Source organism: Corythoichthys intestinalis, chromosome 1, assembly GCF_030265065.1.
Source record: "Corythoichthys intestinalis isolate RoL2023-P3 chromosome 1, ASM3026506v1, whole genome shotgun sequence".
NCBI classification, from domain to species: Eukaryota; Metazoa; Chordata; class Actinopteri; order Syngnathiformes; family Syngnathidae; genus Corythoichthys; species Corythoichthys intestinalis.
Window position 1 is genome coordinate 74,198,881 of NC_080395.1, and position 17,992 is coordinate 74,216,872.

The window sequence follows — 17,992 nt, forward strand, 5'->3', positions numbered from 1 at the left end:
TATTGAATGTTTTGGTTTTTTCAGTTTTATTGATGTTATGTGCTGTAACATCTTCCTTCAGGTAACCAGCTCTCCAGTCTCTATGGATATGAATGGTCTGTCAGTACCTACAGAGTTCTTGTCCCGCCACAATTCTGATGGAGTTATCACTTTTGTCGACCCGCGCTGCATCAACGTTATTGGTTATCAGCCTCAGGTAAAAAATGAGAATGAAAGAAATTCAATATCACAAATGTCGTGAACATTTATAACAGATGTTTAGTTCATTTAACAAGTGTGTACCGACTTTTATATAAACAGGAAATAGTATACTATATTACCTATAGTCTATGTCTACTTTAACCGAGGGGACACCATGTTGTGTGGAGTAACTAAAAGAAAGGAAGGGGGAAGATAGGTCACATAACAGTGTGGCGGGTAATGATGAATGTGCAAGCAATGTTAGTAATGTGTAGAGAGGAACCGAGTATTGCGACAAATCACTTGTGAGTATTAATCAGTCAACATCCTACTATCTGTTCAGTCGGGGCGGAAGCTAAGCCAAGCCTGTCGCGATATGCAATGATTCCATTTATTGCACGGTAAATATAAATGAAGGCAGTAATTTTTCCGCTGCGATTTATCGCCGCGAGTGCACGTGCGTGCGCGTGTTGCAGACGGGCGGGAGACATGCTGTTAAAAGTTCGGCTTACCAACTACGCAATATGCTGCAACGAGGACTCAGGGCCCAAATACTCCAGACACATCTTCTTTCGGGGTTCGGTCCGGGTCCAGCAAAAAATAGCGCCAGAGCCAATCCGTTCCCATTATATCCTATTGTTCAACGTATACCAGCCGCGTCAGTGCTCCGGATTGACTGCGGACCATCTCCGGCGTGCCGGAGCCCACCGGATGGTTTAGGCTATTTTTCATTGTTGTTGGAGGCGCATCTGTCAAAATGGGCGGAGCCGGGCCTGGAGTCAACAGCCCAGTTGCTTATTCACGGTTTAAACACCAGCGAACATGGACGAAGAACGCTCCATCATGGAGGTAGAAAGTCACAAAGTGATTTATGATGCAGCAGATCATCATTATCAGGACAACATTAAAAAGGAAGCTGGATGGTGTCCTATTATGTGTGTTTTTCTGGTAATGATATCAAACACACGACGTGCTGGCAACTTTGTTTTTTATCAACACACAGCGCTAACAACACTTCCTCAACCTGTGGCTCTCGGCAGGCCTGTGTCTGTCCCTCTCACTGCCGCGTTACATGAACAAAACAACATCACCACTGCGTGCACTTCAGGGTGCCTCGGAAAACATCCAATCAGAATATTACACATAGAACGCCATAGCAGAAGTTAGTAAGGGAAAGGTTTTCATTTTTCTAAATGCTTAAGTCGCTAAGTACAATTTTATTTTTGTCTTAAAAAAGACATTTTATTTATTCTGTGTTTCTGTGCGGTATTAATATTGTTTTCTTTTACTTAAAGTGTATGTCAACACCTGGGGAAATGCTAATATTCCATCATTTATCCATAAACGAATGCCTTTTGGATTAATATTATGTCACTTCGTGTAATTACACACATCGCAACACCAAGAAAATAAGAGAAATTTGGGTCAATTTCAAGCTAAAAAGACCCGTCCCCGAGATCCCGGAAATCTGGCAGATTGTGGGCGTGACATCAAAACAAGGAAACAACCGGCTCAGTGCTTAAGTACTGAATGGCGGCGATGATGGCGGACAATTACGTTTCTAGTTGCAGCGACGAATCCGACGTAACGAACATTCTTCTAATGGTGACGAGGAGAGTTATGAACCTTTCTTTGGTGTTTTGGGTTATCAATTTGAGCCCAAACGAAAGCCAATGCAGCCTAATGAAAGGATCATTGAGGGGAGCAATCACACTGATGAAACCCCGACAACAGTTCCTGTGGGAAACACCAAATGGTATGTTTTGCATTTCTTTTTGTGAAGCTGATACACCGTGACCGCAAAATAAAGTAATGTACAGGATAATTATCATTTAATATGCTATCATCGGTTTCGCTCTGCCAACCGACACAAATATGAATGGGATTAGAGCAGGGGTCCCCAACCTTTTTTGCACCACGGACCGGTGTGATTTGGGTCTTTTTTTCACGGACCGGTGTCCCTCTTTTATATTCAGTTGGACTCTCAATGTTATCCAATGGTGCTAAAAAACTATTTACATTACAAACATACATGTGCAACACGGAAATGGCGTAAATTAACGCTTAACGACACGGCGAAGTCGTTAAGTGAGAGGGCTACGTGCAGTTGTTGTGTGCGCCAAACATGGCAAACGTAAGTTAATATTCCTTTCTTTAAAGAAAGTTTGTAGTGTGTACTTAGAAATCGCTGCATTCGCGGTCCTTTTTAACGTTACGCGCATGCCTACTTTGTCAGAACACCGGCAATGTGCGGCAGAAAATTACAGCAAATATAAAATTGCATTTGTTTTTAGCCCCGTCGTGTTAATTGCAGGGGGAAAAAATACAACTCACCCGCTGAATCAGTGGGAGGGCTGAGTTTGTTTCGTTGAGACGAGATGGGAGAGTGAGAGAAGCTAGCATCAAGCTAGCGATGTTGGAAATTGGAGCTGAATCAGTGGGAGGGCTGAGTTTGTTTCGTTGAGACGAGATGGGAGAGTGAGAGAAGCTAGCATCAAGCTAGCGATGTTGGAAATTGTAGCACAGTTTTCAACGCGCTCCAAGCGATGTCGGCATATTCCGAAATGACTTTAATCCAGAACTTCGGTAGAGTTGTTGTCTCAAATGTACGTTTAAGTCGCCGTGATTTGCGATCTCTACAAGCTGATATTCCTGTTCCACAGACATGCTCGAATCACTCGATTTATTCACATACGGGTCACGAATTCCCTCCTTCGCAGTTCGTGGGTCTTTAGTGATTGGGAAGTAGCATAAATTTTGTTTTCTTTGAGGTTGTAGGCTCGTCAGGTTCCCGTTTCCCTGTAAAATTGCAAAATTAGCCCTCTTAGCACTGACGAACTTTACTCATTGTCTGCGTAGTCCAGCTCTTTTTCTCGCGTTCGGGAACTCATGGGTACTACATTGCGACAAATGGCTATTTGTAAACCACATAGCATGACTGGTTTGAACCATTTTAGCGATTTTGTGATAAAACACGAACGCAACTCTCTCGTCGATAAACAACGATGGCACCTGCCTCGACCTTTTGTGTCCTTGTTATGACGTCTCTGCCCCATTCGGCTGTTTCCGGAACACTTTCGGAAATGTTCGTCATTTTCGATCTATTTTCGATAATTGCTCATTAATGTGATTGATTTTTTTGTTAACTTTATCAATATTTGTTATCTTGGCACATAACGGTTCTATTGATGTCTCACACCCCCTTTGTGTTTTCATACCCTTTAAGAGAGACATGGTATATTGTTTTAAGTTGTGATTTCTTAAAAAGTATTTTTGAATTTAAGAGTGAACATTTATTGCTTTTGAATGGGTGTACTTGATCTATTAATACATACTGTATTCTCACTGTGTTGTTGTAAAATGGTTTTAAAAAAATATTTTGGGGGGGCGCAATAATATCGCATATCGCAATAATTTATGAGATGAATTATCGCTCTAAAATTTGCTTGAAGTAAATATTTCCATTTGTTCTTATTAAGCCCATACATCTAAAAAAAAAATGGTCATTTTTCACCTAAATCAAGAAAAAATTGCTTTCAAATAATGTTTTGAACCAACCATACTGTACCTATTCTTGAATAAAGAACATTTCTGACAAGTTTTTTGTAAGATTAAGTAGATTAATTTATTGCTTAAAATAAGCCCAATAAGCTTATTTTCAGCTAGCTATTTTTTCCTTCAAGAAATCTGAGTGAAATATACTTGAAGTGCTGGCAGATCATTTCACTTATTTCCAATAGATTTATGCTGAAAACAAGGGAATTTAACTAGTTTTAAGGTGGTGTGTTTTTGCAGTGTAGTAATGTTATATGTTAAGAATGGCTTACTTATAAAGGCATTTTTGTGCAGCTTAGGTATTTACTTTAAGTAATTGTTGCCAAAAGTTTACCATTACACAATGTCAGACAGTCTGTCTTTATTTAGATGTTGGAATTTACTACTTGTTCACATTTGATATAGAAAAAATGAGCAATAAATTATATTTTTGCACAGTAATGTTCTCTTATGTATACTTTAAAATTTTACATAAATCTCTTAAAGTGCCTATGACAGATAAAAGCATGTTTTTTTTTTTTCATATTTTCCGTGGTATTTTATGCTCCTGAATGAAATGGACCGCTTGGATGTGTGTGGAAGTGATCGCTATATTTATTTAGTTTTTTGAATCGCGTGCCATGAAAATGAGTGACTTCCGGCTCCAGTCTAGAGTTGAGAAAGAGGGCGCTGTGACATGTACGGTAGATGGAGTCCTCTTCACTGTCCAGCCGTACTGTTGTATGAGAAGGACTAAGGATTCAGCTGATTTTGCAGATTAATTCGTTTATTTTTCGCATCACGCCAGCCAAACGGCTGCAGAAAAATTTTGTCGCACCAAGTAGAGGAGTGTGAGCCTTTTTGGGGTTTCAAAAGGTTCCCATTCACCGGTGGATATTGGCCAAAACAAGCCCTACTACTGTGACACCATTGGACTTACGAGGGAGTGAGTAAACATCGTGTTTTGCATTATGTCAAATACTGGGATCATTTTAATACGTAGGTGGGTTGGATTTTGTGGTTGACATGCTCCTTGTCGACACGGTCGACGACACCGGCAGCTTGTCACTCAACCCCCCGCCGGGAGAGCACCATACTCTGTTTATTGCCCTCTTCATGTACCCAGTGTTCTGTCAACTCCATCAGAAATTGCAACTTTGTGTTAAAATGGTTGCGAATAAAGCGATTCCAAAGTAAACACTACAAACTTGCTTTAAATAAAGGACTATTTACTTATGTTTCATCATGGATGGGCAGGTGGAAAAGATACTAAAGATCCTAAGACACATTCTGTCTGTCATGTTGGCTGCACAACAACTGCGTGCTTCTCTTTGTTTATGTCGTCGCCGTTTAGTAAAGCATTTTTTCCGTGTTGACCATGTGGCAGCTACGTGTTCCTCCGACGTCGGCCGGTTTGTCCGGGGGTACTCTCCAGCTGCTTCCCCGGCAAACTCTCCTGTCCGTAGTAGCAGGGGAACGAGCTGTAACTTGCTCTCTGCCAGGCGGGTTGCCGATCGGCGAAGACAATTGACAACCCCGCGGCAGTGTGATATGATCCAGGCTAGTTTTGTGTGATTTTTCGCTTCAAAAGCGAAAATAAGACTTTGAGACGTCACTCGGTTCGGGTTAGCATGTCGGCTAGCTGTCACGCCTCTTGGTTTGTTTACATTTGCAGAAGCAAGGGGCAGGGAAATGTCAAAAGCCTGACTAACTACAGCGGCATAATATAGCGTTCGGGAGGTGCGACAGTATTTTTATTATTTCATATTCTATTTAGCACAAGATTGTTATTCGTCATGACCATACCATTTATTTAGCAATTGGGAAAAATACTTCCATAAAAAGAATATCCTTTAAAAATATTGGAGTAGAGAGACTGAAACAATTACATTTTGCGGCTCTCTTCGTCGCATTTTCCTTGTTATGAATAATTCCCCCTCAATGGGCTGCCTACCAAATCAGATAAAACCCTTCTCCTGCCGACGTCATCCACCTGTTGGGGACGCTAGCACCCTATAATGGTAGGCGTGGCTAACCGGCAGATTAAAAGGCTTAATTTCTCGTCATCTGCACTTTGCCAAATTGTTGTGTATAGTGAAATCGTCTCAAAATATCATTGTAATTCACATAATAATGCTATTTAACACTTTTTTTTTATCCTGTCGTATGCACTTTAATATAATTATCGGCTTGACATTATTGGTTGGAATGAGGAGGAAATTATCAGTATCGGTTGAAAAATGTATAATTGAGCATCACTAATTAAAAGTATGACGTTAAAGGTTATGTAATGAAAAATTTGGGTGCACCTACGTTTTGTACTAGTGCATTTTAAGAAAAAAAGTTAGGCGCACCAGTGCAACCAATGCAAAAAGTGTGGAGCCTTGGCAACGCACAATGTTAATTTTTTCCAATATCGTTCAGGCCTATACCAAACGACGCTATGCAAGTTATCTAGTGCTAGTTCTAGTTTTAATATTGCAATATGATATCGTAGACCCCCCAAAGATGGCAATGATATTATGTGTAATGTGATATTATGGTGTAAGCAAGAGCCATTATTCTGGTTTTGCATCTTGACATCATAAAGTAAAACGAGGAACATAAATTAGCTTAAACATTCTCGCCATTATAGGTTCTTAGATGAAATCCATACGATTCCTTGTCATCCAGTGATTTATCAAATCATTGTGTTGGACTGACAACGCAAATTCCACAGATAAAATGAAAACAGTTGCTGGCATGGTGATATTTTCTTGTTGATCCCTTAGTTGTTATTCTTTTATTTCTCAATACATACAGTATGTAAAAGGGACTTAGTTGCATTGCAATGCATTTATTTTTGTTTTAAATAATCATTACTACATTTACTCGTGTTTATAAAACATGAGTTTTTTTTGTTTGCCTTTAACTCATTCTCTCCCAGCCATTTTTCACACATTTTTGCTTTGACTATAATGATAGACACTGCAGTGGTCACCAATTAATCACAGGCTATCTAATAGGGGTGTGGCAATACAGTGATCACTCGTTTTTCGCGGTTAATGGGGACACCTCGCGTAAATCGAAAATCCGCAAAGTAGAGGCAGAGCCAATTTACATAAATGTGTATTTTTATTAGTGGTTTTCATGCACTGAAAATATAAAAATTACGAAATAAAATGAGATATTATAAAAGAAAACAATTATACATATTGTACATACACTGCTGGCTAATATTGGCACCCCTGCAGTTCTGTCAGATAATGCTCAATTTCCCAGAAAATGATTGCAATTACAAATGCTTTGGTAGTAATATATTCATTGATTTTGATTGCAATGAAAAAACAAAAAAGAGAATGGGGAAAAAAATTATCATTTTAAAAACCTCCAAAAATGGGCCAGCCAAAAGTATCGGCACCCTTTGAAAAATCATGTGATGCTTCTCTAATTTGTGTAAATAACAGTACCTGTTACTTACCTGTGGAACATAACAGGTGGTGGCAATAACTAAATCACACGTGTAGCCAGTTAAAATGGATTAAAGTTGACTCAACCTCTGTCCTGTGTGTACCACATTGAGCATGGAGAAAAGAAAGAAGACCAAAGAACTGTCTGAGGACTTGAGAAGCAAAATTATGAGGAAGCATGGTTAATCTCAAGGCTACAAGTCCATCTCCAAAGACCTGAATGTTCCTGTGTCTACCGTGCGCAGTGTCATCAATGATTCTAAAGCCCACGGCACTGTGGCTAACCTTCCTAGATGTGGAGGGAAAAGAAAAATTGACGGGAGATTTCAACGAAACATTGTGCGGATTGTGGATAAAGAACCTTGACTAACATCCAAACAAGTTCAAGCTGTCCTGCAGTTCAAGGTTACAACAGTGTCAACCCATATTATCCGTCGACGTCTGAATGAAAAGGGACTCTATGGTACGATACCCAGGAAAACCCCACTTCCAGAGACCCAGAGACATAAAGAAGCCAGGCTGGAGTTTGCCAAAACTTGCCTGAGAAAGCCAAAAACGTTTTGGAAGAATGTTCTCTGGTCAGATGAGATAAAAATAGAACTTTTTGGGAAAAGGCATCAACATAGAGTTTACAGGAAAAAAAACAAGGCCTTCAAAGAAAAGAGCGCGGTCCCCTCAGTCAAACATGGCGGAGGTTCCCTGACGTTTTGGGGTTGCTTAGCTACCTCTGGCACTGGACTGCTTGACCGTGTGCATGGCATTATGAAGTCTGAAGACTACCAACAAATTTTGCAGCATAATTTAGGGCCCAGTGTGAGAAAGCTGGGTGTCTCTCAGAGGTCATGGGTCTTCCAGAAGGACAATGACCCAAAACACACTTCAAAAAGCACTACAAATGGTTTGAAAGAAAGCACTGGAGACATGTAAAGTGGGCAGCAATGAGTCCAGACCTGAATCCCATAGAACACCTGTAGAGAGATCTCAAAATGGCAGTTTGGAGAAAGCACCCTTCAAATCTCAAGAACCTGGAGCAGTTGGCCAAAGAAGAATGGTCTAAAATTCCAGCAGAGCATTGTAAGAAACTCATTGATGGATGCCAGAAGCGGTTGTTCGCAGTTGTTTTGTCTAAAGGTTGTGCTAGCAAGTATTAGGCTGAGGGTGCCAATACTTTTGTCCGGCCCATTTTTGTTTTGTTTAAAACGATAATGATTTAAATTTTTTCCATTCTCTTTTGTGTTTATTCATTGCAAGCAAAATAAATGAAGATACTGTATTACCACGAAAGCATTTGTAATTGCAATCATTTTCTGGGAGAAATAGAGCATTATCTGACAGAATTGCAGGAGTGCCAACACTTTTGGCCAGCAGTGTATACAAATTGATATATCTTCACATTTTTAAATAAAATAGCACATTAGACTCCAGTAGCTCCTTCCTTGACTGACAATGATGATGAAAACAATCATGATGATCAAGATACTGATGAAGACACACGTGCACTTCGTTGATGATGAAGACCAAATGCACAGTTATCAAGGGAGCCTAACACAGTGCCTCTGAAACCGAAAATTTCGAAGCACGGCTTAGTGAGGGATCTCTCTATATCAAAAAAGTGATACTAGTATATTGCAATTCTACGCAAAATGTTATTACTTCATACAGAACGAACGTCTGCTACTGATAAACTCGTTTATCAGCAACAGAATGATGGAAAAGCTGTTTTATTGAATTGTAGAATATTGCAGAATGATTTCCTATATTGATAATTTTTGTATCGCCATATTGTGAGATAACAATTATCGAGAGCATTGTATCGCAAATCGAATAGTATTGTGGAATACCCAGCGACTCCTACCCCTACCATCTAATAGACAAATCAAACCAACCCAAATTGTTTGCATTCAGATTTATAGGCAATTCTCTAATTAATAGAACAGCAGATGCGACCAGCTAGGCAATGAGCAATGTTAGTAGTTAGGGGTGTGACAATAAACAAAAAGGTGTTTTATCGTGGTACTTTGTATCCCAAAAGGTTATCAATATGCTCCTACCAAGAATAGTTGTAAAAAAGATATCACTGTTTAAAAAAAATAAAAGAAACAGGTTGCTACCAAAATCATCCTTTATAATGCTGTCAACATTAGCTCAAATAATAAATTCATAATTAATAAAAAAAAAGAAAAAAATTTTTAAAAAAATACTAATAAAAATAGCTTGTTTTTTTTTGTTTATTGGTTCGGTTGTTTTGTTAAATATCCTAGAATGATTTCCTGACCCATGTATCGATAATTGTAGTGTCGCCATATCGTGACATCATCGTCAAGGGTTGACAGTATACCGTAATTTCCGCAACGTTTTTCCCTAATTTTGAATCCTACGGTTTATAATCCATTGCGGCTTATTTGTTGATTTATTTGGGTTAATACTAGGTAACACTTTGACAGGGGCGTCACAAGACTGCCATAAGACCGTCATAATTATGACATGACACTGTCATGGGCATTTCTGAATGGTTATGACAGATGTCATTAAGTGTCGCCCGGCAAATTGTGTCACTTACTCCATTTATGTCCAGCTCGCATCATTTACATCCTTTCAAAAGGGAGATAATTTGCCGGATGACACAAAATGACATCTGTCATAAGCATTCATTAATGCTCATGACAGTGTCATGTCATAATTATGATGGTCTTATGACAGTCTGATGGTGCCACTGTCAAATAAAGTCTTACCAAATTAAATAACTAGCAATTAATGAAACACCTAGAACAGTAACTGAAGAAATAATTAGCACAGAACATGAATTTTGATTTATTTACATCCGTAGCGCTGCAATGCATGCTTGGAGGCATGTTGGACAACAACAGTGTTTACAGCAAGTGGCAGCAGAGGTTGACTGTCTCCCCCATGAGAACAGTGATGGCCAAATGAAGCTTCTTTAAGCAATGAAGCTTTGAAGCCAATTGTTTAAAAGCTTCAAGGTGGTTCTTTTGGTCTTATGACAGTATTATGATGCCGCTGTCAAATAAAGTGTTACCGGTTGATTTCTTTTGGTGTAAATATCCCATAAACAGTGAGGACAGCTGCGGTTTAAAGTCCAGTACAGCTTATCTATGAACAAATGCCGTTTTTGTGTCAAATTTGGTAAGTGGCGGTTTATAGTCAGGTGTGCCATATAGTGTAAAAATTACAGTAAATGGCCCGGTGGCCCGAACGTACTTTAAAAACCGTCAGGGCCACCAGAATGCTCCAACCACTAGCCCAGTGGGGCCAGTAAAAATAATGCATTGATTAAAAAATTTTTTAAAAATCTTATTTCTAAAGATGTCCCGATCCGGGTCCGATCACGTCATTTTCAAAGTATCGGAATCGGTAAAAAAAATATTGGACATGCATTTTTTAAAAAATTTAAATTTTTTTTAATTTAAATCGTTTTCTAATTGTATTTAGCGTTACAGACAAAATGTCTTACACTCATCCAGAGTAGTTTTGGCTTAAAGTAGGGCTATCAAATTTATTGCGTTAACAGCGGTAATTAATTTTTTTTAAATAATCACGTTAAATAATTAACGCATGCGCTGCACGACCCACTCACGCATTGTCGCGTTCAATCTATAAAGACATCCTTTTACCTATAGATAGCGCTAAAAGGCAGCGTATAATGAGTAGAGAGAATTTTGACAGCCTTTGGAGCCATTTTTTATGTGGCTAAAGCCTTACAATACCTCTCTCAGCAATTAAATATAATGTGGGAATGTGGGGAAGAAAGGTAGTAGTTGCTCATTTTCTAAACACCCTATGTTCTTTCCCAACGCAGAGAAGATATATCAATTGGTAGCCCTACGCACAGTCATGGTTGCACTTCCCATCATGCAGTACAGTACTTATGTACTGTATGTTGAATGAATATATTCGTCCGAGTTTTATTCATTTTTTTCTTAATGCATTGCCAAAATGTATTTGATCGGGAAAAAATATCGGGAATGATTGGAATTGAATCGGGAGCAAAAAAAAAAGCAATCAGATCAGGAAAGATCGGGATTGGCAGATACTCAAACTAAAACGATCAGGATTGGATCGGGAGCAAAAAAACATGATCGGAACAACCCTACTTATTTCGCATCAATTCCCAGTGGTCCCGTGTTTTGATGACATTACGCTATCCCAATCAAGGACAACCTTACAGTCTATGCAGCCAGCCATTGCTCTCTGTGGAGCGTAATCACGCCTCCCTCGCTCCCGCATGAACGCGCACAACCTGATTACTGCTGCTGATTGATTCCCTGTATCGCACTACCAGTATTCAATGTAAAATATACCATCTCAGTAACATTATACTACAAGAGGACATGTTTCTGAAACCTCCAGCACCCGGCCAAGCACCAGGAGAAAAAAAGACCACTCAAGAAAGAGAAAGTCACAGGGGGAGTTGAGAGAAAATGAAATCCAATACGAAAAGAAAAGGGAGAGAAAGTTTCAGCCCCAGTGGCAGTATCGCTGGATTTAGCTCGGCTATGATGAGACAAAAAAAATGAAGTTTACTGAGGTGTGCAGATCAATGCCAACATATGCAGACAAGTAAGTTCCAGTAAAGTTTACGAATGGGAAACCGATGGTATGAACATAACGTGATAATTCATCCACATGACTATGGAGAAAATAATGTCTTCATAACTACAGTCTACCTTGAAAATTGTTAGCCCATAGACTTCATAATGTATTGATGGGACACGGGGTGCGGGGCCGATAAATAGGGGGCCTGCATTGTTGGCGAGCCCGTCAAAGCTGACCGAGTGGAATCACAGGCAAAGAGCTTTTTTCGTTGAAAATTATTGTGAATAAATGCTTAAATCTCTGAATTCTTTATAGATATGGACGTAAAACAGTCTTGATTCTTGGTTAAAAGCAACAACAACAAAATGTGCATTTAGCATTCATTTTACGTAAATATATCAAAGTACAATGCTAGTTTATTGTTGAATGTAGCTCCCGGCTGCCTGATGTAAACAGAGCTTTTCCGCAGAAAAATTCTTGTGAACAAATGCTTAAATCCCCCATTTTTTTTAGAGATATGGACGCAAGACAGTCTCGATACTTGGTTAAAAGCAAAAAAACATGCAGATAGCATTTATTTTACGTAAATATTGCGAACTATGATGCCATTGCAGTAGCGGCTAATTTCTCCCATTGATTTTTTCAAAACGTTTCAAAATGCATGCATGGTACGAAAAATATGATAATTACCTTGAATCCTTGAACAAATCACTCCTGAGACAATCCTTCCTGTTTGTATGCGGCACGGCTTTCGTACTTTTTCAACAGATATCCGGCGTTAGATCACTGCGTGCGTATATTTCTGAATAGCTCCTCTTGATGTGGGCGGCCCATACTTGAATGCGAGGTGCAGTGCATGACCGATCTGACCCGTCAAAACATTATGAAGTCTATGGTTAGCCATAATTGCCTTAGTTATCTCTTTGACTTCTAAATTGTTGCCACGACAACCGAGCCAGGGGAGACCTCCAAAGGGCGGTAAGGAGAAGACAGGATAGCTTCGCCCACGCACGGGGGTCTCCCACGACCCCCCTCCCCTTGGAGCTTCCAAGAAAAATGTTGGTTATACTGGAGTGATTATGAAATGATTATGGTTGTGATTATGGAACAGGAAAAGGATTGTTTGCACTTGATTCATGTTTTTGCACCGTTTTGCTGCACTTTTCATTTGATCTACCGAAATAAAATAAATGTTATTCATGTTATTCAAGCAAAATGTTATTTTTCGTGATTATTGCGATCAATAACTAACGCACCTGGTCCAGTGGTTTTGATAGTTGGGCCAGTGAACTTCAAAAGCCACTGGCTAATTTCCCTTACTGTCTACTCCTGATCGTTATTGTGAGCCTTTGTATCGCAAATCTTATTGTATTGTGAGATACCCAGAGGTTCCATCCCCTATTAGTAGTCGACACGACGCCTTCTCTCTGCTTCTTAATCTTCCTGTCAGCCAGACAAAAAATCACAATTATTCATTGAGGCATTGCATGATTTGTTGCGTTCCCTGACGCAAGTTTTTAGCAATATTTGGACATCGAATTGTGTAGTTGAAATTCAACTCTAACACTGACTATTGTTTTATTTCAAAGGACCTGTTGGGGAAAGATATTCTGGAGTTTTGCCATCCTGAGGATCAGAGTCACCTGAGAGAAAGTTTTCAACAGGTAATTCAGTTCATTCAGTGGCATGAAAAAATTTGGGTGCCCTGAGTATTTACAGATTTAATCTGATTTCTTGACCGGTGTAGTATGGTATTCTGGAATAGCTGCAGTTTCCTGACATTTTTTTGTTGCAATAATGCAATCTAGCCTAAAAAAATGCATAGATCAGTTTTTCCATGTCTTTTTAAGCAGAAGCTACAACCCCTAGCAAAAAGCATGGAATCACCAGTCTCGGATGAGCACTCACTCAGACATTTTATCATGTACAACAAACTCTGATAAAAAGCTTGAAAAAAATAATAAATTTGTTCAAAAGTGCATCTCTAAGCATTCAGAAACACTAAAAGAAATGAATAAAAAACATTGTGGTGGTCAGTAAATGTAACTTGCTTTAAAGAGCAAGTGCAGGGAAATCTATATGGAATCACTCCATTCTAAGGAAAAAAATATGGAATAATGAGAAACAAAGAAATAACAATCAAACAGTTCTCTAGTATTTAGCAGCACCACCACTAAGAAAGCACCTTGTCCAATGCAGATTTTTGACTCTTGACACCTTGTCCAATGCAGATTAGGTGATGATGCTGGAAATTTTGTTAGGTGCTGTTCCAGTAAGATTTACAAAGATGACTGCCTGAAGAAAACATGAAAATTCCCTCAGTCCTTGATGATATTGGGCTGCATGTCAGGCAAAGGCACTGGGGAGATGGCTGTGGTTAAATCTTCAATAAATGCACAAGTTTATATTGAAATTTTAGACAGCTTTCTTACCCCTTCAATTGAAAATATGTTTGGGGATAATGAAATCATTTTCCCAAGATGACAACGCATCATGCCACAGAGCTAAAACTGTTAAAGCATTCCCTGGAGAAAGATTCGTCCAGTCAATGTCATGCCCTGCAAATAGCCCAGATCTCAACCCTATTGAAAACCTGTGGTAAAAAAAAAGGTCCACAGCAAGGCTCCGACCTGCAAGGATGATCTGGCAACTGCAATCAGAGATTTGGCACCAAATTGATGAAGAATACTCATCAAGTCCATGCCTTAGAGACTGCAAGCTGTCATAAAAGCCAGAGGTGCTACAAAATACTACAGATGTGATTTGATTGTTATTTCTTTGTTTCTCATGATTCATATCCTCAGAATGGGGTGATTCCATATATTTCTGTATATTTCCCTGCACTTGCTCTATAAAAATAACATTTACTGACCACCACAATGTTATATATATTCATTTCTTTTAGTGTTTCTGAATGCTAGAGAGTTACACTTTTGAACTAATTCATTATTTTTTCAAGCTTGTTATCTGAGTTTGTTGTACATGATAAAATGTCTGAGTGAGTGCTCGTCCGAGACTGGCGATTCCATACTTTTTGATTGGGGTTGTAATTATTTTGTCCTAGTTGAGTCCTTTTCTCCTATAAAATGCCGCAGGATTCAATTCAAGACTCATTTGTGTCGTATTCAAAATAACGAGTATCGCCATTCTGCAGGTGGTGAAGTTAAAGGGTCAGGTACTGTCGGTGATGTACCGTTTCCGCATGAAAAACAGGGAGTGGATGTTGATCCGAACCAGCAGCTTCACCTTCCAGAACCCATACTCTGATGAGATTGAGTATATTATTTGCACCAACACCAATGTTAAGTAAGTTACTCCTACTCACACAAGCACACACGATAAATTAATATGGTATTTTTTTTCCTATAAGGCACAATTAAAATCCTTTATTCTGAAAAAGTGAGTGTCATAATATCATATATCACAATCAAATCACAATGATCAACCCTTTTTTTACCTTCATGTTGGAGATGCATTTAGAATAGAACAGAATAGAATTCAATACAATACAATAGAAAGCTTTTACTGTCATTCTAGAGTATAATGAGATTTAAAGCTTTGCCACAACTTGCACCACATAAAGCAAAAGTACAATAAGGCTAATATAAAAACAAAGGTTGGGAATAAAGTGACTAGCAGCAAGTCGTGATGTAGTGGTAATGTAACAGAGCGCAACAGTGCATATATGACAATTTTAGGGCTGCAGCCATCTATTATCTAAGTAATCGATTAATCTGGAACGAATTCGGCCGCCGGAACAGCAACAGCAGAACCAGTACGCGTCCTGCTGGCGCAGCCCCAGCAAGAAGGCCAAACTCCGCGCGTTCACTCCAGTGATAACCCTTTGTACTGACTCAATTTTGAACGGTTTAAAGAAAGCTCACCGAGAACAGGTTGACAATTTATTCATCGACAGTGATCAAAAAGCAAGGCAAAACAGACAACAGCGAGGCAATGCTAGATCCAAGGTCATCAAAACAACGGATACATCGAAATGTTCCAGAGAAGCGACAGTTGTTAGCTTAGTCTTTTGAAAGCTGCGGTGGAGTGGGCCGGGAGGGAGGCGTGCCTGGGTGTTGTCTTGGGATCATCCTTCTGCGGCAGGTTTGGGCTGTCAAGTTCGTGTGTCATCCTTAGTGGCTGGGTCGTGGTTGCCACAGCAACTAAGGCATGTCTTGACGTCTAAGGCGGCGAGCTATCAACTTGTTTGCCTTGATATGGCGAGGGTGTCCTGACCCCACCGAAGAGGTGCTGACGACTTTTCCTTCGCTTAGTTGGTCACCTTTACTGTGTCAAAGGCCATGGAGTGAAGTCTGCTTAAACTATGGTTAAATGCTTTACTACTGTATAATGAATGTGTTAGACTAATGCAAAGTTATACGGTGTCGGCGTGAAAGGTAACGATCCCCTTCGATCTGTAAATTAGTTAGTTCAAATAATCGGATTAGGAACATTTAATGCTTTGCACAGTAAATTTTAGAAGATGCAAAACAAAGGCTTGCCAAGATTGCACTTTCAAAAGAGCATTAAATGCAAATACAAAATAAAATTCCCGAGTTTTTTTTTTTTTTTTCATTTCACAAGAGGCATCAATGCATTTAAAAATAAATTAAAATTGGCCTCAAACAGTATTAAAATTATTAACAAATAAGGATAAAAGTACAACAAAAGAACAATTGGCGAACTTGCATAGCAAAAGTCCGCTAGCTTAAATGCTATAAAATGCTGACGTTTTTTTGTACAATGCTCTTAACAAATCCTTCAAGCAAATATTCCCACAAAAAACAACAACAACTGTCAAATATGCCTCTAAACTAAATTAGAGCTGAAACGAATACTCGCCCAACTCGAGTAACTCGAGTTTAAAAACTGATCCGAGTAATTTTATTCACCTCCAGGAATCGTTTAATTTTGCCAGCTCTAAGCATCACGTTTTGCCTGGACTGCTTTTAATGCGGGACAACGTGCTGACGTCACGTGCGTAGAAGAAGAAGCAATAATTAAAAAAAAAAAAACCTTACTGCAGCCGACAGCCGCTACAAACAGTGTTGGGAGTGACGCCGTTATAAATAACGCCGTTACGTAATGGCGTTATTTTTTCAGTAACGGAGTAATCTAACTAATTACTTTTTCCTCCGTTACAACGCCGTTACCGTTACTGACGGTCAAAAGCGGTGCGTTACTTACTCTGAATAAATTGAATAAACTACCAGCCGTGTCGACTCTCTGCTCTGTTGATTTGTCATCCAAGACTTGGGATGCGTTCTTGTTCGAGAATAGCGTACGTACTTCTGACTCCAAGCTGTTTGTCCCTGCTCATTCAATTAGACAATGCTTTATAAAGTTTGGTAACGTTTCTCTGTTTGCTACACCTGATGCTAGCCTCGTTCCCTTCTCCCACTGTCAGCCAGCAATAATTCTGCTTCCATCTTGAGGACGGCAGACGCTTTGAAGGTGACGTGAATTGTCAGGAAACGAGCCTACCTAAATGCAGCCCCTCGAGAGATGCGATGGAAGTGATTGTGATTGGTTGAGGGTTAGAGTCATGTGTCGTTGTAAGCCAATCAGAGCCGGTGATTTCACAAGCAAACCGGAACAGCGCGTGCGGCAAACACACACACGCAAAACAGATGCACAGGGTCGGGATGGCAGAGCATTCAGAAGAAAAATTGTCCTTTAAGCGGTGGAGATATAGACACTATTTGAAGTTTGTCGAAATTAAAGGAAAGAACCTTCATGTAATGTGTAATTTATGTCCCGGGGCAAAGCTTTTGTCGACATCTATGGTAAGCAATTCAAATCTGCTTAAGCACCTAACAAGTTAACTACCTGTCCGTTCTTCTCTATTCCACTGACTCGAATACTGCTCAGAAAATTTCTAATTCTTTGACATACAACAAGTTTTTTTTAAAGTAACGGAAATAGTTACTTTCCCTGGTAACTAGTTACTTTTACTATAGAGTAATTCAGTTACTAACTCAGTTACTTTTTGGAAGAAGTAGTGAGTAATGTAACTAATTACTGTTTTAAAGTAACGTGCCCAACACTGGCTACAAACTACGCCGACGTTGCTAAAAACTACGCCCGCTAGATGCTAGTGTGGTAGCACGTAGTGTCTGATGCGTCTCATAGATATCGCATGCATTTAGAACTAGATGCGAAATGACAGACTCGGCCTCGTCCGGGTAGCGATAGTAAACAGCCGCCATCTTGAAGCAGTACACTTCTCAGCGCTAATAAATATAACGTTACTGTCACTCACTCACGTAACGTTA

The 17,992-nt window shown here is 39.5% G+C and overlaps 1 protein-coding gene across 2 annotated transcripts in view; it reads left to right on the top strand.

Annotated features, from left to right (window-relative positions):
• The window catches only part of arnt2 (aryl-hydrocarbon receptor nuclear translocator 2), a 146,533-nt gene that overhangs the window by 82,840 nt on the left and 45,701 nt on the right, over positions 1–17,992 (top strand). For both annotated transcript variants that reach the window (XM_057839603.1, XM_057839612.1), the window contains 3 exons: positions 62–196; positions 13,307–13,381; positions 14,872–15,023. In XM_057839603.1, the coding sequence (XP_057695586.1) occupies positions 62–196; positions 13,307–13,381; positions 14,872–15,023 (362 nt within the window). The remainder of the gene's footprint in view (positions 1–61; positions 197–13,306; positions 13,382–14,871; positions 15,024–17,992) is intronic.